The sequence below is a fragment of the Giraffa tippelskirchi genome, chromosome 3 (genome assembly GCF_054371585.1).
Source record: "Giraffa tippelskirchi isolate mGirTip1 chromosome 3, T2T-mGirTip1v1.2.pri, whole genome shotgun sequence".
NCBI classification, from domain to species: Eukaryota; Metazoa; Chordata; class Mammalia; order Artiodactyla; family Giraffidae; genus Giraffa; species Giraffa tippelskirchi.
In genome coordinates this window covers 147,263,274-147,280,913 of record NC_137277.1, presented here as the reverse complement: position 1 = coordinate 147,280,913, position 17,640 = coordinate 147,263,274, and the positions used below count along the sequence as shown (strand labels likewise).

Below are 17,640 nucleotides of genomic sequence, written 5' to 3'. Positions count from 1 at the left end.
ACCAGGAGATAAAATAATTTGGTTTACCCTTTAATAACATTTCCTTTGGTCCCCAATTATCCCTCCCTTATCCCAGCCAAAGAGTCTTTAGAAAGAAAATTTCTTTAAGCTGGAATTTCTATTTTCCTGATGATTCTAATAGAGACTATAACTATATTTTTTAGATTAAAAAAATCCTTTGACTTTTGCAGGGCTGGATTGCACATTTCTTCTTGGGTCCTGTTACTTTCCTCCCGGCCCTTACCATCCTGCCTGAAGACCATTTGAATCTACAGACAATGTTGCAGGACAATCTTTTTCTTTCAACAGCAACAACAGGAGCAGTGACTGCCCCGGGGTTCCCTGCCATTCTTTTCTTCTCTGTCTTCCTAAGCAACTTTACTTAAGAATAACTGACCTGTGACCCCACGGAGTGCCTTTGAAGGTTCCTCCAGTATTGAGATCTTTTTCTCACGAGGGGGAAGGGCTGGTTTTTCACTGGCAGAATCGGTGGATGAGCTGTCCTTCTCACAGCCGTTGATGTGGCCATTTTGTATCTGGGGCGGTGGTGGCTGCATGGGCACGGCCTCGGGCCTCTCGGCCTTGTCTTTAGCATCTTTGTTGCCTTGATGCTGCTTGGACTTGCTTCGTTTTCTCTTATTGTTCTAGAATCGGAAACAAATGAGAAATGAATATTATGCAGCTCACAAGCACCTTGAAATAGAATGTGAATCCGAGAAAGCAAAATAAGATATGTTATCCTTTTGTTTCTTTTGTTTTCTGACTCTTCAAATAAAGTAGGTGAAAACACTGATGTCTTTATTAACCACCCAAGTTACTATAAATATCTTCTTTCCCACAATGAGTTGTATAAACTTTTACCTCATAAACATAGAAAACAAAAAGTTTCCTTTACAAGCAAAAAGCAGCAGGAAATGGCTTAAAGTAGCTGACATATCATTTGAGCAAACTGAGGGCCTACATATCTGAATGGTCATAGAGTAAAAAATCTCGTGGTTACTACCCTGGAGGAAGTTGAATTCAGCTATTGTGCTATTGGAGAAGAGCTCTCACTCCTTATAGAGACCATGGGGGTGGGAGGAGGGCAGGCAGGACTCTGAGGTTCTGCTCCTCCGGGGAGGAGGGAAACTTGAAGGGAGGGGGGGAACAGCACGTCCTTGCAAAACGAGGAAGTGGAGTCAAATCCCCAAAGTCCAGGTTGGGTCTTTGAAAAGGCACCCCCCAACCAGGCCACCCCTGGATTGCTGCCACACTGTCCAGGAAGTCCCAGAATCATCCCCATGAACATTTAAGCTGGAGTGGACAACTACTACAAAGCACTGCCAAACCAATGTGGGTCCACCTGAATTCTGTACCCCTGGAATATTTGGCTGCTAGCTCAACAGCACTATAAGACTTTTCTTACATTTAGCTCAGAATAACACAACTATGCACTTTATTTCATTTTTTATTTATATCTTTTAGTAATTTAATTAATTTATTTATTGGCCACATCTTGCAGTATGTAGGATCTTAGTTCCCTGGAGAGGGATCAAACCTATGCCCCTTGCAGTGGAAGTGTGGAGTTTTCACCACTGAACCACCAGGAAAGTCCCTACCCCGAATTTTAGATAATTGAAATTTTTTAGACCTTGGCACAGGCCTCAGCCAATGAGAACAGACAAGCGACCCGTCAGGACAGACCCTGGGCTACCTGCGGCGTCAGTGTCCCACCAGCTAAACCTCAGCCCGGCTTTGTTCTGCAACATGTTTGGAAATGAGATAAGAAGAAACAATTTTCTCTTGATTCTCCTCCCCATTCCCTTTCTTTTCCTTTGAAACCACAAGCATGGCTCTGCGTAAGGGCTCCTCCAGGGGACAGAAGGGCAATGACTGGGTGAAGGGAAGGCCCAGGGGCACCTATTCCCATAGGAGCCCTGAGGCTCCTAGGCTGGGGAGACCATTTTCTCATTGAACCTCTGAGAAGAAGGCTTGGTAATGAGTTGGGTCTGCAGCTGCCATCTGCTCTTTTTTTCCACATCAGAGACATTTAAAACCCAATCCACACATCTGAAATTTCTCCATGTAAGTATAAATACTGCCTTTCAATCACTAGCAAACCATCTTCATTTCACACACAAGTCTGGGAAGCTATGATTAAAGATAAGCAGACATTGTCAAAGATGGTGGCATGCAAAGGTTGAACAAAAATCCTCGTAATTCTCCCTATTCTCCATGAAGCGAGGAGGAGAAAAAGGAGGAAAGGATCATTCCAGTAATTTCAGTAATCTTGGGAATTTATGAAAGCAATACTGCTTTCATGTGTGTGTTTGTTAAAACCTATTCCTCGGGCTGCTGATCTTCCCTCAGTGGGAAGAGTATATGGGATTCCCCTTGGGGAAGTTATTTGGAAAGAGAAGCAGACTTTTTGTCAAAGTCATGAAACAGATGACAGGCCTAGAACAAGAAGCTGCACATCAAAGGTGTCAGTGAGTACCCATAAATGCTCACAAGACCAGGAAGGCCAGTGTGTGCATAGCACACCACACGTGTGCCCAGAGGTTGAAACGGTGTGACTAGACAAGAAAGCAAAATAACTTGAATGGTGCAGCTTAAAATCTCCCCTCTGTTCACAAGGAGCTGTCAGTCTGCCGGGGTTCAAAAGAAAGGAAAACAGGTCCCTTACTTACTATGGCTTTAAGGCACATCATTTTTTTCTTCCTTTATTAAAAATCTAGCTTATTAGAACTCAGGAAAAATGTTTCTCAGGGCAGCCCTGGACAGATTCTCTCGGCTGGAAAAACATGTGAAAATATATTTAGAGCTTTTCAAGTATCTTTAAAAAGCTCCTTAATGTTTTCCTTTGTGCTGTGGGATACGTTCAGGCAAGTTAACATCTAGAATCCTTTGAATTCTCTGGTTGGGCTTGCCTTAATACTTAAAAAGAAAAACTCTGGGACTTCTAAAGCACACCTGGTGGTTAAAAACACTTGAACAGAAAACAAGGGCATTAGTAGGGAGGGTGGCTTGTAATTTAAGAGAGTCATGAATCTGGAAGCTCCCTGGGTGTACATATTAACATATTTGAAAGAAGCACAAAATTGGCACCCTTGTTAAAATGATAACAACCACGAAGGTTCTGATGGAAGATGTTACTAATTTACAATCCATATCAATCTTACCTTCTTTTTTCCTGTCATATTCCATTCTTTTAGAACTTGAATTGCACTGCCTAGACAAAGACAAAGAATCTTCAACATGTATTCACATAATAAAACACCACACAAAATTCATCTCTGTCTTTCCATCCTGGTAGCGATTTTTTTTTCTGGCTTTTTCATTTGTTTTGATACATCCTACCTTAATAAAAATGCCAGTTTCATTTTTTATTTCCAGATTTTCATTTAATTCACTACATGATCTTGGTTTTATCAAAGTATTAAGCCCCACTACATGAAGCTTACTTTGTTTTATCATTATGTTGTCTTAGAGAAAATGAAATATATCTTGAGAATTTTCTGATAGCTTCATTGCCATAAGTAGAATTAAAATTGTTCTGTTTTATATATGAATCAAAATACCTATAATCTTCTGGGCCAAACATGGGATTTTGAATATTATTAACCATGTGAATCCTAACTTTTTGTTTGGCTATTTCTGCTCATTTTCTGCCTTTACTCATCATGTTCACAACCTGCAGGGTGACAAGAAGGACGGATGATCTGATGTTAGTTTTGCTCATGTCACTGTGGATAAGGACAGGACGCAGTCTTTGCAAGGTTCCACTTTGAAACAAAAGAAGCTCACTAAATAACAAGTTGAGTCCCAGGTTCTGCAATACTCTTCATGTGCATATGTGGCATCGCCCAGATGCAGAGGAAAAGTCTAACTTGATTAAATCAGAAAATATTTTAAAAGAAATGCTTAACCAGCGGTCAGCTACAATAAGTATCTTCATGTAATCTAAGTTTCTTCACTCACTCCAAGATGCTAGTGGTAAAGAACCCACCTGATAACGCAGGAGACATTAGAGACTTGGGTTCAATCCCTGGGTCAGGGAGATCTCCTGGAGGAGGGCATGGCAACCCACTCCAGTATTCTTGCCTGGAGAATCCCATGGACAGAGGATCCTGGAGGGCTACAGTCCATAGCGTCACAAAGAGTTAGACACGACTGAAGTGACTTAGCATGCACTCACTCACTCACTCCAAACTGCTGGGGGTAATTTCAACAAGTTATTGGTAATGAGTAGACTGGCTGTTCTTATTTAAATAGGTATTTCTAAAGAGAAGCTCTTAAATGTATTCTTTCAACAATTTTAAGCATTCTCATATAATTTCATTATACTAATAGTTCTCTACAATGAGTGTGTTGGCTAAACAGAGATAAACTTCAGGCTAGTCTTTATAACAAATTTCAAATTAGTAGGGCCCCAATTATTGAGTCTACTGTCACTGTTAGATAAGCAGAAGGCCATATTGCTTTGACTAATGTTTAAAAAGACTAATTATTCCTATCCATTCAGAGTTTCCAATTCAATGCCCCTTGAAGGCTTTTTGCGTTACATGTACTTGAAATAGTAAGACTGCATTTAAAAGTAAGCTATAATTCAGACTTTTTATTAACTAGGGTGATCTTTTTCTAATTTGCCCAGAGAATTAATGTTTCACAGTATTTTCCTTTTGAAGAACTTTAGGAAGTCACTTTCTCTACGTTACTTCCTAAGTCACACTCGTGGCTAAGAATTATTAGGGTAGTTCTTACTTATAGCTCAACATCAGTATTCCAAATACAATTAAATTGAAACAATGTTAAAGACTGTTCTTTTAAGTCAGAGTAAGGAGGTGAGTTGTTTACTACTTTCAACTGCAATATTCAATTATTCCTCTAATTTTTATATTTGGACATAAATTCTATTTGCAATTTGGACCATGAGCTTTTAGAGGGTAATTCTGAAGAACCTGTGTTTACAGACAATTTTGAAACTGTTATTATTAAACTTTAATTACACTAAAACTGTTTGGAGTGGGTTTTTTTTGGAGTTTTTTTTTAATATACATAATTTAATTTATTTATTAATTTTTGGCTGTACTGGGTCTTTGTTGCCTCGGGGACTTTTCTCTAGCTGCAGCCAGCAGGGGCTACTCTCCAGTTGTGGTGTGCAGGCTTCTCATTGCGGTGGCTTCTCTTGTTGCAGAGCACGGGCTCCAGGGCTCGAGGACTTCAGTAGTTGCAGCACGTGGGCTCGGGCTCAGTAGTGTCGGTTCCCTGGCTCTAGGGCACAGGCTCCATAGTTGTGGCACAGGGGCGTAGTTGCTCCAGGGCATGTGGGATCTTCCTGGATCAGGGATGGAATTTGTGTCTCCTGCACTGGCAGGAGGATTCTTGACCAGTGAGCCGCCAGGGAAGTCCTGTTTGGAGCTTTTTAAGCCACTCAGAAAGTGTGCTTTTAGTGTGCCTCATAAGTGATTCCTAATGATTATTTTTGATTTTCAGCGATCTTTAAACAAGTTTTCCTATTGACCCCCACCCAAAATGATATCTCAGCAATCGATGAGTTTTTTAAAATGAGACCTTACCCCTGACAAGGTGAAAATTTCAAGAAGGATAAGTATGGTGTTCTATTTAAATACAATCGGATCTGATGACAGTCCATCAGTTACTGGGCATCTGTGTATCTCATCAGGGTCACTTTGTAATAAAAACTTTCAGGATGGAGAATGTGGGGGCCTCACTCCAACTGAGGGTGGGGAGGCATGGGGATGGTAACCTGTTTCCTTTCCTAAAGCTTTTTTCCATTGAGTGATGCTGGCAAGTGAGACTGAAAAGAGAGTTTACCTGAGCCAGGCTGTGCACCTACCTCTCAATTCTTTTTTGTGAGACAAACTGCACCAAATGCTGCAAAGTTGGATTAACATCCCATTCTCTGTATTTGTTTCTTACGAATAAAGACTCCACATTTGTTCATACATGAAGCAGGAAAAATAGTCAGAAAAGTTATGCACTGTGATTCTGCTTGCAGGTCTGTTTTGAACCATGTGTGCTAAGTCACTTTAGTCATGTCTGACACTTTGGGACCCCATGGACTGTAGCCCAGCAGGCTCCCGTGTCTGTGGGATTCTCCAAGCAAGAATACTGGAGTGAGTTGCCATGCCCTCTTCCAGGGGATCTTCCTGACCCAGGGATCAAACCCAGGTATCTTGCATCTCCTGCCTTGGCAGGGAGGTTCTTTACCACTAGTGCCAACTGGGAAGTTCCATTTTGAATGATGTGTGTGTGTGTTAGTCACTCAGTCATGTCTGACTCTTTGCAACCCCATGGACTATAGTCTACCAGGCTCCTCCATCCATGGGATTTTCCAGGCAACAGTACTGGAGTGGGTTGGCATTTCCTTCTCCAATTTTGAATGATAATCATTTTTAATTCAATTAGCACTCTAAACTCTGACTGCAGATATTAGAATGTGAGTGTGCTATCTGGTTCTAAGACCTTGCCTGAAATGCAATTATAATATATGTAGAAACTTAGGGAGATTATTCTATTTCCAGGAAGTTAAGTTTAATAGAAAGTAAAACTAGCATAAAATGGAGGAATATGCTGAAAGGTATTCCCTGAACTTTCAGTCAGAGTATGTTTAGTTAGTCCATATTAACAAAACAGAAACTAATGCTAGGACAGAAGATATATGATATCAAAGAACAGGTATAAGATATTTGTTAATAAATGAAATTTGTTTAATTTGTCTAGGAGAGAAGAATTTCCCATAATTTATAGGAAATGTAAAACAGTAGGTTATACATTTATAAAATAACTACATTCCTGAGAATTTAGATTCTATAACATTACTGGAAATGGGCTGTCCAAAAAATCAAAATTTATTTAGACAGCAAAAAACATTCCAGAGGTGGATAAGATGAACTAATATTCTGACTAATTAGGAAATCTCAAAATGATAAACTAAGGATATTAAAGACCAAATCAGTCCTCTCAGACTACGTAAGCATCAAGTTCAAGGATTCTAATCCTAAGGCCAAGTAGAACTATGCTGGTTGAAGAGTTGAGAAGGCTTTTCAGATCAGGAGTGAAGTTCATTATCCTCCATTAACAAGGACATCATCAAATAAAGGACATTGTTTAATAACAGATTGGACAGACTGGTTGACAGTGGAATTAGTAGCATTAGAACAGGTATCCTTTGCAAACTATCTACAGTCTGTCTTGTTTTTTCCCAATGAGGAAAAAAGAACTTCCAAATTCTGCTCTAAATACATAGATATGTTTTTTAAAATGCTGTTTACTGTGGTAAAATTCACATAATATAAAACATGCTGTGAGCTTAGTCGTTCAGTCGTGTCCAACTCTTTGCGACCCTGTGGTCTCTAGCCCACCAGGTTCCTCTGTTCATGGGATTCTCCAGGCAAGAATACTGGAGTGGGTTGCCATGCCCTCCTCCAGGGGATCTTTCCAACCCAGGGATCGAACCCAGGTCTCCCACACTGCAGGTGGATTCTTTACCAGTTGAGCCACTAGGGAAGCCCAAGAATACTGGAGTGGGTAGCCTATCCCTTCTCTAGGGGATCTTCCCGACCCAGGAATCAAACTGGGGTCTCCTGCACTGCAGGTGGATTCTTTACCAGCTGAGCCACCCGGGAAGCCCCTGAAACACACTCTTAACTGTACTTAACTGTATAGTTCAGGGGCACTAAGTACATTCACATTGTTGTGCAACTCTCACCATCATCCATCTCCTGAATTTTTCCTTTCCTAAACTGAAACTCTGTCCCCATTAAACCTAAGTCCCCATCCCCCACCACCTCCAGGACCCTGGCAAGCACCAACGTATGTAGATGTGTTTTTAAAGCCTAGCACATTTTTATGAAAAAAAAAGTATTAGTAAATAATTGGTATTCAATGCATTCAAAGAAGAAAACACAGAATATATGGAATATTTAGTTCTAACATCTACAGGTTCACAGGACATGTATACTCACCATCCACAAAGGCCTGCACTGCTTTATCTACATTAAAATCAAACTGCTGTAGCACCAGGACTATTTCATTATTGCTTTTGTTGGGAACAACTGATCGAACTGCATAGATCTGGAAAGGAGAGGAAAAGAGAAAGGCAAACATTGTGAATGTTTTTCATCCATGAATCTCTCACTGGATAGAAAAAAAAAAATGTTCAAAAGGCCTTGAAAAGCTGACTAATTTATCTTCTTTCCATCAAGCATACTCAAGGCATTTTGGACCCATAAAAGTTAATCCTGGTAATCACCTTGATACCCTCTTTATTGGAATACACATTTCTACAAAGATTTCCCTGTTAGGACTGGAGTAGCAAGCATGAAGAGCCAACTCTGGTTTTGCAATCTACTCCCCTCCCCCCCAACCCATCCCCAGCCCTCCAGATGCACCCAACATGCGTTTTCAGAGAGCACACAGACAGTCCTCTGTCTCTGGCTCTCTTTTCCATGAGCTCAGGGCCTATCTTTGGAAAATTTACAGAAATAGCTTCATGCCTCAGCTTCTCTTATCTCCACAGTGGAGACAGTCACATGGCGGTCCACAAAAGGATGTTGTGAAACTCCATTAATGTTTATAGAGATATAAAAATGTGGGGCATTGTGTTTTTGAAATGGCAATCTTAGCCATAATACAGAAAAGCTTCCCCAACACACTTCTGAAAATCAAACATTTAAAACAGTGCAAATACATAAATGAGAGCTAAGGATTTCAACAGGTTAAGCTAATATTCAATTTTTAATGACCTATAGATATTTCTTAGTCAAATTTTGCACATTTTCTTCTTGCCTAATAGAATTCATTGACCTTTAGCTCACAGAACTTGGCAATTACTACAGGATACTTTATCCACTTTAGCAAAAGCTGGTTCTCTCTGCTTTCTATCAAGGGGATTACTGCAGCCACTACTGACAAATATGAGAATACTATATGGTGCCACGGTGAGTGGCATCCACACTGATGATCACAAAAGCACTGCACAATCCTTACTTGTTTTCAGTGAATATTTTTTGAATGCCTATTGTGTGACAAGGCACCAAACTTCTTGCAATTTACTGACTAGAGGGGACATATCAGTATGCACATACTGATCAAATCATCACACAGATAAATATCTATGTATATGTTGCAATAAATGCTATAAATCATGACAAGGAGACTTGAGTGTATATAGGTAAGCTGAAATCTGAAGGACAAAAGAGAAGAGATGGCTGGGAGGTTAAGTGGGAGGGCATCTTAGAGGGGACAGCATGAATGAGGAGCCAGGCACAGATGAGGAGGGAGTATGTAGCAGGACAGAGGCTGAGGCTTCCAAAAGTACAATATGAGGCCAGAGGCAGGCAGGGACCAGATCATGTAGCCCTCAAGGTCATGTAAAAGATTTTGGTCTTGTGAGCATCCCTCAACCACCCTTTCATGTTGTCCTTTCTTATTCATTCATCATGTTAGAAAGATATCTCTTGGGAACTCCCCAGCAGTCCAGTGGTTAAGACTCCATACTTTCACCACCAAGGGCAAGAGTTCCATCACTGGTCAGGGAAGTAAGACCCTACAAGCTGCACGGTGCGGCCAAAAACAAAACAAAACAAAAACATTATAAAAAAAGAAAGATAGCTCTTTCCCTCTTCCCTCTCTCTGTATGTATGCATGGTATTACCTTCTATATCCAACACTTGTGTTGCTTCCATGGCTTGGCTATTGGTGTGTATACAGACACACACACACACATACACACATACAATGGAATATTACTTAGCCATAAAAAGAATGAAATTCTGCCATTTGTGGCAACATGGATGGACCCAGAGAATATCATGCTTAGTGAAGTAAATCAGACAGAGAAAGACATAGACTTTCACACCATATGATGTCACTTATATGTGCAATCTAAAAAATAAAATGAATGTATATACCAAAACAGAAACAAACTCACAGATAAAACAAAACAGTGGTTACTGATAGAGACAGGGAAGCAGGGAGGGGCAAGATTAGGGCATAAAATTAAGAAATAGAAATTAAAATGTATAAAATACATAAGCAACAAAGATATATTGTACAGCACAGGGAATTATAGCCATTATCTTACAGTAATTTTTAATGGAGGATAAGCTACAAAAATGCTGAATAACTGTGCTGTATACCTCACTCATCTCACATGCTAGTAAAGTAATGCTCAAAATTCTCCAAGGCAGGCTTCAGCAATATGTGAACCGTGAACTTCGAGATGTTCAAGCTGGTTTTAGAAAAGGCAGAGGAACCAGAGATCAAATTGCCAATATCCGCTGGATCATCAAAAAAGCAAGAGAGTTCAAGAAAAACATCTATTTCTGCTTTATTGACTATGCCAAAGCCTTTGACTGTGTGGATCACAATAAACTGTGGAAAATTCTGAAAGAGATGGGAATACCAGACCATCTGACCTGTCTCTTGAGAAACCTGTATGCAGGTCAGGAAGCAACAGTTAGAACTGGACATGGAACAACAGACTGGTTCCAAATAGGAAAAGGAGTACATCAAGGCTGTATATTGTCACCCTGCTTATTTAACTTATATGCAGAGTACATCATGAGAAACGCTGGGCTGGAAGAAACACAAGCTGGAATCAAGACTGCCGGGAGAACTATCAATAACCTCAGATATGCAAATGATACCACCCTTATGGCAGAAAGTGAGGAAGAACTAAAGGGCCTCATAATCAAAGTGAAAGAGGAGAGTGAAAGAGTTGGCTTAAAGCTCAACGTTCAGAAAACTAAGATCATGGCATCTGGTCCCATCACTTCATGGGAAATAGATGGGGAAACAGTGGAAACAGTGTCAGACTTTATTTTTTTGGGCTCCAAAATCACTGCTGATGGTGATTGCAGCCATGAAATTAAAAGACGCTTACTCCTTAGAAGGAAGGTTATGGCCAACCTAGATAGCATATTTAAAAGCAGAGACATTACTTTGCCAACAAAAGTCCGTCTAATCAAGGCTATGGTTTTTCTAGTGGTCACATATGGATGTGAGAGTTGGACTGTGAAGAAAGCTGAGTGCCGCAGAATTGATGCTTTTGAACTGTGGTGTTGGAGAAGACTCTTGAGAGTACCTTGGACTGCAGGGAGATCCAATCAATCCATCCTAAAGGAGATCAGTCCTGGGTGTTCATTGGAAGGACTGATGTTGAAGCTGAAACTCCAATACTTTGGCCACCTCATGTGAAGAGCTGACTCATTGGAAAACACCCTAATGCTGGGTAGGATTGGGAGCAGGAGGAGAAGGGGACGACAGAGGATGAGATGGTTGGATGGCATCACTGACTCGATGGACATGGGTTTGGGTAGACTCCGGGAGTTGGTGATGGACAGAGAGGCCTGGCGTGCTGCAATTCACGGGGTCGCAAAGAGTTGGACACGATTGAGCGACTGAACTGAACTGAACTGATACCTGAAAACTAATATAATATTGTAAATCAACTATACTTCAATTAAAAAAAACACAAAATTTTCAATCTACCTCCATAGTTATGTGATCAGTAAAGACCAAGAAGTATGGAATAAACATAAAATAGTTGTTTGCCCTGTTTCCAGACTCCCCTCTGCAAAACATTATTTTATTATGTTAAGGCAAAACATGATATAAACCATAGCTTATAGAGATAATTCCTCTTTAGACAGGTACACAGCTCTTGCGTGTTCCTCTTTAAAAGAAAAAAAATCCAACATGGTAGAATATAGAAAACATCTATCCTTGGCACTTTATATACCTTATTTCTAAACATATCCTCAGAAAATTGTCAATAATTGAGTTCTGATATCAAATATAACTATGAATATTGCAAATAGTTCCCAGAGGAAGACACTTAATTAAAACAAGAATGTCAAGTTGTAAAGAAAGGGAAAAAAAATCTATTCTTAGATATTCCATAGTAATGTTGAATTCTAGTGAATTTCTCAGCTATGTTTCTGCTTGAATCACAGTACTTGGCTAATGTGAAGAGAGTAGCATTGTTTTCCGCCTTCTTATTTATAAATTCAATACATTTGTTTTGCTATGAAAATGTCTTGGAGAAAGACGGAGGAATCCAGATACTCATATGCATGCATAAACATACAGAAACCTCACAGCATCACTTTTCAAGATGCAGCAGTCATAAGGGGTCTAAGCATTTAAATCTAAAAAAGGTCTTCTTATGAAAGAGCTTTAAAACATAAGGTGCGGATGACAAAGGCAGTGTTACAGGGAGGTTGTGCTAAAAAGCTGCCTTTGTGTTTGGAAACGAAGCTCCTGGAGCAATGGATCAATCAATGCGTGACTAATGGTAGTTTGCATATGGGGAGCTCATAAAATTCTCGCCTGCAGTGGCTATTTTGCAAAGGCTGTTTCTGGCACTGCTTCACACACACAGCCTTTACGTCGCTGCCACAGCCTAAGCTGGTGAACCTGCTGCTGCAGCTTCACACTGAAGCCCACTGTTTGAATCTGCACGCGACTGCGTCCCTCAAGGGTTCTCACACCATAAAACAGTCTCCTGGGGGGCCGACCAGGCGGCAGCACAGGATGCTGGGGGAAAATCTGGACCGTGAGTTAGCGGTTCTTTTAGCAACTGCTTTACCTTTCCCTAATCACTGTTCCCGTTTTGCTTTTACTAATTTAAATGGCAAATTCAATTTGCTATTGACAAATCTTCCTTTTGCACCTCAATAGTTGTTTTGATTTTAAATGTTTTTGCACAGCAAAGGAAACCACTGATAAAACGAAAAGACAACTTAATGAATGGGAGAAAATATTTGCAAATGGTATGACCAATAAGGGGCTAATATTCATCACATAGAAACAGCTTATACAACTCAACATAAAAAAAAAATGATTAAAAATGGGTAGAAGAATTGAACAGACATTTTTCCAAAGAGGAAATGTAGATGGCTAACAGGTAAATGAAAAGATGTTTAACATTGTTAATCGCCAGGGAAATACAAGTCAAAACCACAATGAGCTATTACCTCACACCTACCAAAATGGCTTTCATAAAAAAGAATACAAACAACAAATGATAGCAAAGATGTGGGGAAAAAAGGAACCCTGGTACACTGTTGGTGGGAAAGTAAATTGGTGCAGTCACTGTGGAAAACAGTATGGAAGTTTCTCAAACAACCAAAAACAGATCTATCGTATATGACCCAGCAATTCCACTCATGGGTATACATCTGAAACAAACAAAAACAGTAATTCGAAAAGATACATGCATCCCTAATGCTCATAACAGCATTCTTTACAATTGCCAAGATATGGACACAATATAAGTGTTTATCAACAGATGAAGGGGTTAAGAAGACGTGGTGTATATATGTATAACGGAATACCATTCAGCCATAAAAAAGGATGAGATTTTTGCCGTTTGTAGCAATAAGCATGGATTTGGAGGGTACAATGACAAGTGAAGTAAGTCAGCCAGAGAAAGACAAACACTGTATGATATCACTATAAATGGAATCTAAGAAATACAACAAATAAGTGATTATAACAAAAAGGAAGCAGACACAAATATAGAGAACCAACTAGTGGTTACCAGTGGGAAGAGGAAAGAGGGCAGGGGCAAAATAAGAGTAGGGGATTGAGAGGTACAAACTATTACATATAAAATAAGCTACAAGGATATATTGCATAACTGTACAATGCTGTACAATGTGGGGAATATAGCAAATATTTATAATAATTCTAAATGGAACATAACCTTCAAAAATTGTGAATCGCTATATTTTACACCTGTAACATATAATATTGTACATCAACTATATCTCAATGAAAAATAAACATTTAAAAAAGTGTTTTGATTTAACTTAAGCATTCTAATCTCCCTTTCTCTCCTCTCCCTGGGGTTTTCTATCTAGGGTGGCAGGTTTTGCCCCGTTCTGCCTCAGTCCCGTCCTGCTGGCATTTTCTTTTTCTTTATCTATTTTTAAATTTATTTATCTTTTAATTGAAAGATAATTGCTTTACAGAATTTTGTGGTTTTCTGTCATACATCAACAAGAATCAGCTATAGGTACACCTATGTCCCCTCCCTCCTGAACCCCCCTCCCATCTCTCTCCCCATCCCACCCCTCTAGATTGTCACAGGGCCCCTGTTTGAGTTCCCTGGTTCACACAGTAAATTCCCATTGGCTATCTATTTTACGTATGGTATTGTAAGATTCCATGTTACTCTCTCCATACGTCTCACCCTCTCCCTCCTCCCCTCTCCCCATGTCCATAGGTCTGTTCTCTACATCTGGCATTTTGCAGCACTAGGCAGCAAGGCAGTGTGGCTTTCACAGATTAATTAATTTCCCACATTAACTTACCTCTCCTGGACCTGACTTGTCTGGCTTAAGAGCTGTTAGCAGATTTCTTCATTCACATTGTGCATTTTTTGAGCCTATCTGTGATGACTCCTTATAAATTCTCCTTGGCTTACAGATGAGTCACTTAAGACTATGTCTGAGTTTCAAAAAATGGTTCTAACAGAAGTTTTCAATCTATCTACACAGCTGTGAGATCAGTAAAGACCCAGTATTATCAAATAAACTGAAAATAACAGTTCCCTCTACTTCTGGTCTCCCACCTGCAAATTCATCCTGAGCCTGTTGCCAGACTACTCTTCTTCAAGTATAATCAAGACTACTTCCCCATCTTCCTTAAGAGTAAAATTCAGTGCCTACAACCTGGCACTCAAGGCCATTGACAACTGGGCACTCATCTGCTTTTCCAAACGCCCTTCTTGCTCTGTCCTTTACAGATGAGCACAAGCCCGTGTTGGCCACTTAACCTTACCTCCATGTGCGTTTTGCCCTTGATAAAAAGCAGAGAGAAAAATAAAAAGAGTAGAGACGTCACTTTGCTGACAAAGGTGTGCATAGTCAACGTTGTGGCTTTTCCAGTATTCATTTTATGGATGTGAGCATTGGACCACAAAGAAGACTGAGTGCCTAAGAATTGATGCTTTTAAACTATGGTGCTGGAGAAGACTCTTGAATCCCCTAGACTGCAAGGAGATCAAACCAGTCAATCCTAAAGAAATCAGTCCTGAATATTCATTGGAAGGACTGATGCTAAAGCTGAAGATATAATACTTTGGCCACCTGATGTGAAGAACTGACTCATCGGGAAGGACCCTGATGCTGGGAAAGACTGAAGGCAGGAGAAGGGGACGACAGAAGATGAGATAGTTGGATGGCATCAGCAACTCGATGGATGTGAGTTTGAGCAAGCTCTGGGAGTTGGTGATAGACAGGGAAGCCTAGCGTGCTGCAGTCCATGGGGTCACAAAGAGTCAGACACGCCTTAGAGACTGAACAACAAAAGATGTATCCACTTTCCCAAATCTTACACTCCAGCTGAAATGCCATGTATTCTGTGAAGTTCGTTGTCTCCACCATTCCTGCCGTAAGTCATCTCTGTCTCCTTTCAGTTCCCGAAGACCTTATCAGTGGATGTCTCCTAACCCCAGCACCTTCTACATCACAGGCTAAGTGTCTGTGTAAGGTGCGTATTCTAAATGATAAGGATCATGCGGACAGAATTCTCCTTCCAGTCATTTCTGCATGCTCACCATGCTCACTCGAGTGATTAATAATGTGCACAGATAGACGGATGTGAAAGTGAAAGGCGCTCAGTTGTGTCTGATTCTTTGTGACCCCATGGACTATACAGACCATGGAATTCTCCAGGCCAGGATACTGGAGCGGGTAGCCGTTTCCTTCTCCAGGGGATCTTCCCAACCCAGGAATCGAACCTGGGTCTCCTGCATTGCAGGTGGATTCTTTATCAACTAAGCTATCAGGGAAGCCCAGATGTGCACAGAGTAGGTATTTAATAACAATCTGTTGAATGAGAGAATGTCAATTTGTAGCTATACCAGGCTGCTCTTTTACTGACATGTTATGCTAATATTTTTATTACTTTTCCATTAGTTCGTATGTGTTATTGTGCTGCAGTGGGGTTTTGCTAATTGTATATAAATATGCTAAAAAGTTCTCCTTCATTCTCTACCCTCTAAAATCATTTTTTTAAGTTGGCGCATAGTTGATTTAGAATGCTGTGTTAGTTTCAGGTGTACGACAAAGTGAATCAGCTATACATATACATACACCTATTCTTTTTAATATTCTTTTCCCATATAGGCCATTACAGAATACTGAGTACAGTTCCGTGTGCTCTATAGTCAGTCCTTATTCAGGGTACTCTTCTGAGTCAAAGGAATATTCTGCCAGTGTTGGACCATCCCATCACTCTGCATTTACCATCCACAACAATAGATGGGTAAGTCTCTGCTGACTGTTAGGTGACCTAAGCATTATATAGTTATGGAGAATAGACACATGCTCTTTAAATTTCAGTAACAAGAGATGGGAAGGATATGACATTTCTACCTTCCGAAGCTCAGCCCAGCAGACAGGTATTGGTTGGGTCTCCACTAGGTACCAGGCACAGAGAACGCAACTGCCCTAAGACAGACAGCACTGCAGGGTGGCCAGAATATCTGTACCTGAAAGCATGTAAACGCTGTGCTGCCTGTATGAGAAAGGCTGGAGTGTCACAGAGAAGAGAGCAGTCAAGGAGGGGAGAAGACAGAGGAAACAGCCAAATATCATGCAAGAAGCTCCGGAATTAAACAGACCTGTTCTCTAACCTTGGCTCTGCTACCTGTTAGTTCTATGACCTTGGATGAATGGTTGAAATTGTGGAAACTTAGCTCTGTAGCTGTAAAATGAGGATATTACCTGCTAGAGTCTCAGTGAAAATGAAAAGGGATGATGCATGTAAAGTGTCTGATACAGAATTTGGCATATATTAGCTGCTCAATAAATTTTAAAAAGGAAAATGTGGAAGCATTTACATTGGGCCATGAAGGAGAAGGGTGTCTCTAGGTATAAATGTTGGTATGCCTTTGAAATGGAAAGAATGTATGTCTAACCTGGTGACCAGGACTTATCTGGGGGAGATCATCCTATATACAACCCTTCTTAAGAACCTTCCCCTGCAGCCTTGCTGAGCAGTGGACTCAAGTCTGTCTTCAATCTCTTCCTCCCCTGCAAGTTGAGTGGTACCACAAGGAAGCCCATCGCTAGAGTGGCTAACAATATGCCCTCCTGGCCTCCCCCCACCCCACCCCACCCCCTACCTTGGTCTCATTCTTTCATTTATTTATTTACTAAACGCCTGCTGTGGTCAGGATGCAGCAGTACACTGTGTGCATATAGCATACTGCACTATGGCTGGAAACAGCAGTAATAAAACAGATATGGCTGCTACCAAACCTAGCGAGGAAAACAGATGTGAAACATACAAACTGAAAAAAAATGTAATTACAACTTCTGCTGAGTGAGTGACATGAAGGAAGCAGAGTACAGTGACAGTGATTGCAGCAGTCAGGAAGGGGCCTGTCTGAAAAGACAAAGTGGGCCAACCAGGCTCTCTGCCTTGGAGTCTGGACTATTCCACACAAAGGGAGAGCAGCCAGAGTGGAGTTGAAGAAGGGTTGTTTGGGAGCTGCCTCACTTCCTGCCTTTTCTGCTTCTTTAACTTGTTCTGAAGTTCCATGAGTCCCTACTCCATCTTTAGAGTAACCTCTTTTTCACTAGCACCAGTTGGCGAGTTTTCATTTTCTAGAACAAG

General features: G+C 40.6%; 1 protein-coding gene and 1 long non-coding RNA gene across 12 annotated transcripts in view; both read right to left on the bottom strand.

Annotated features, from left to right (window-relative positions):
- Positions 1–17,640, bottom strand: part of SPATS2L (spermatogenesis associated serine rich 2 like) — a 182,970-nt gene that overhangs the window by 60,724 nt on the left and 104,606 nt on the right. For all 11 annotated transcript variants that reach the window (XM_081581806.1, XM_081581812.1, XM_081581813.1 and 8 more), the window contains 3 exons: positions 7,971–8,079; positions 3,162–3,211; positions 398–644 (listed from right to left, as the gene is read on the bottom strand). In XM_081581806.1, the coding sequence (XP_081437932.1) occupies positions 398–644; positions 3,162–3,211; positions 7,971–8,079 (406 nt within the window). The remainder of the gene's footprint in view (positions 1–397; positions 645–3,161; positions 3,212–7,970; positions 8,080–17,640) is intronic.
- LOC145542625 (uncharacterized) lies at positions 5,010–7,462 on the bottom strand. Its single transcript, XR_014079981.1, has 2 exons — positions 6,352–7,462; positions 5,010–6,114 (listed from the first exon to the last, which is right to left on the bottom strand). It is a non-coding gene; the product is annotated as an uncharacterized LOC145542625 (long non-coding RNA).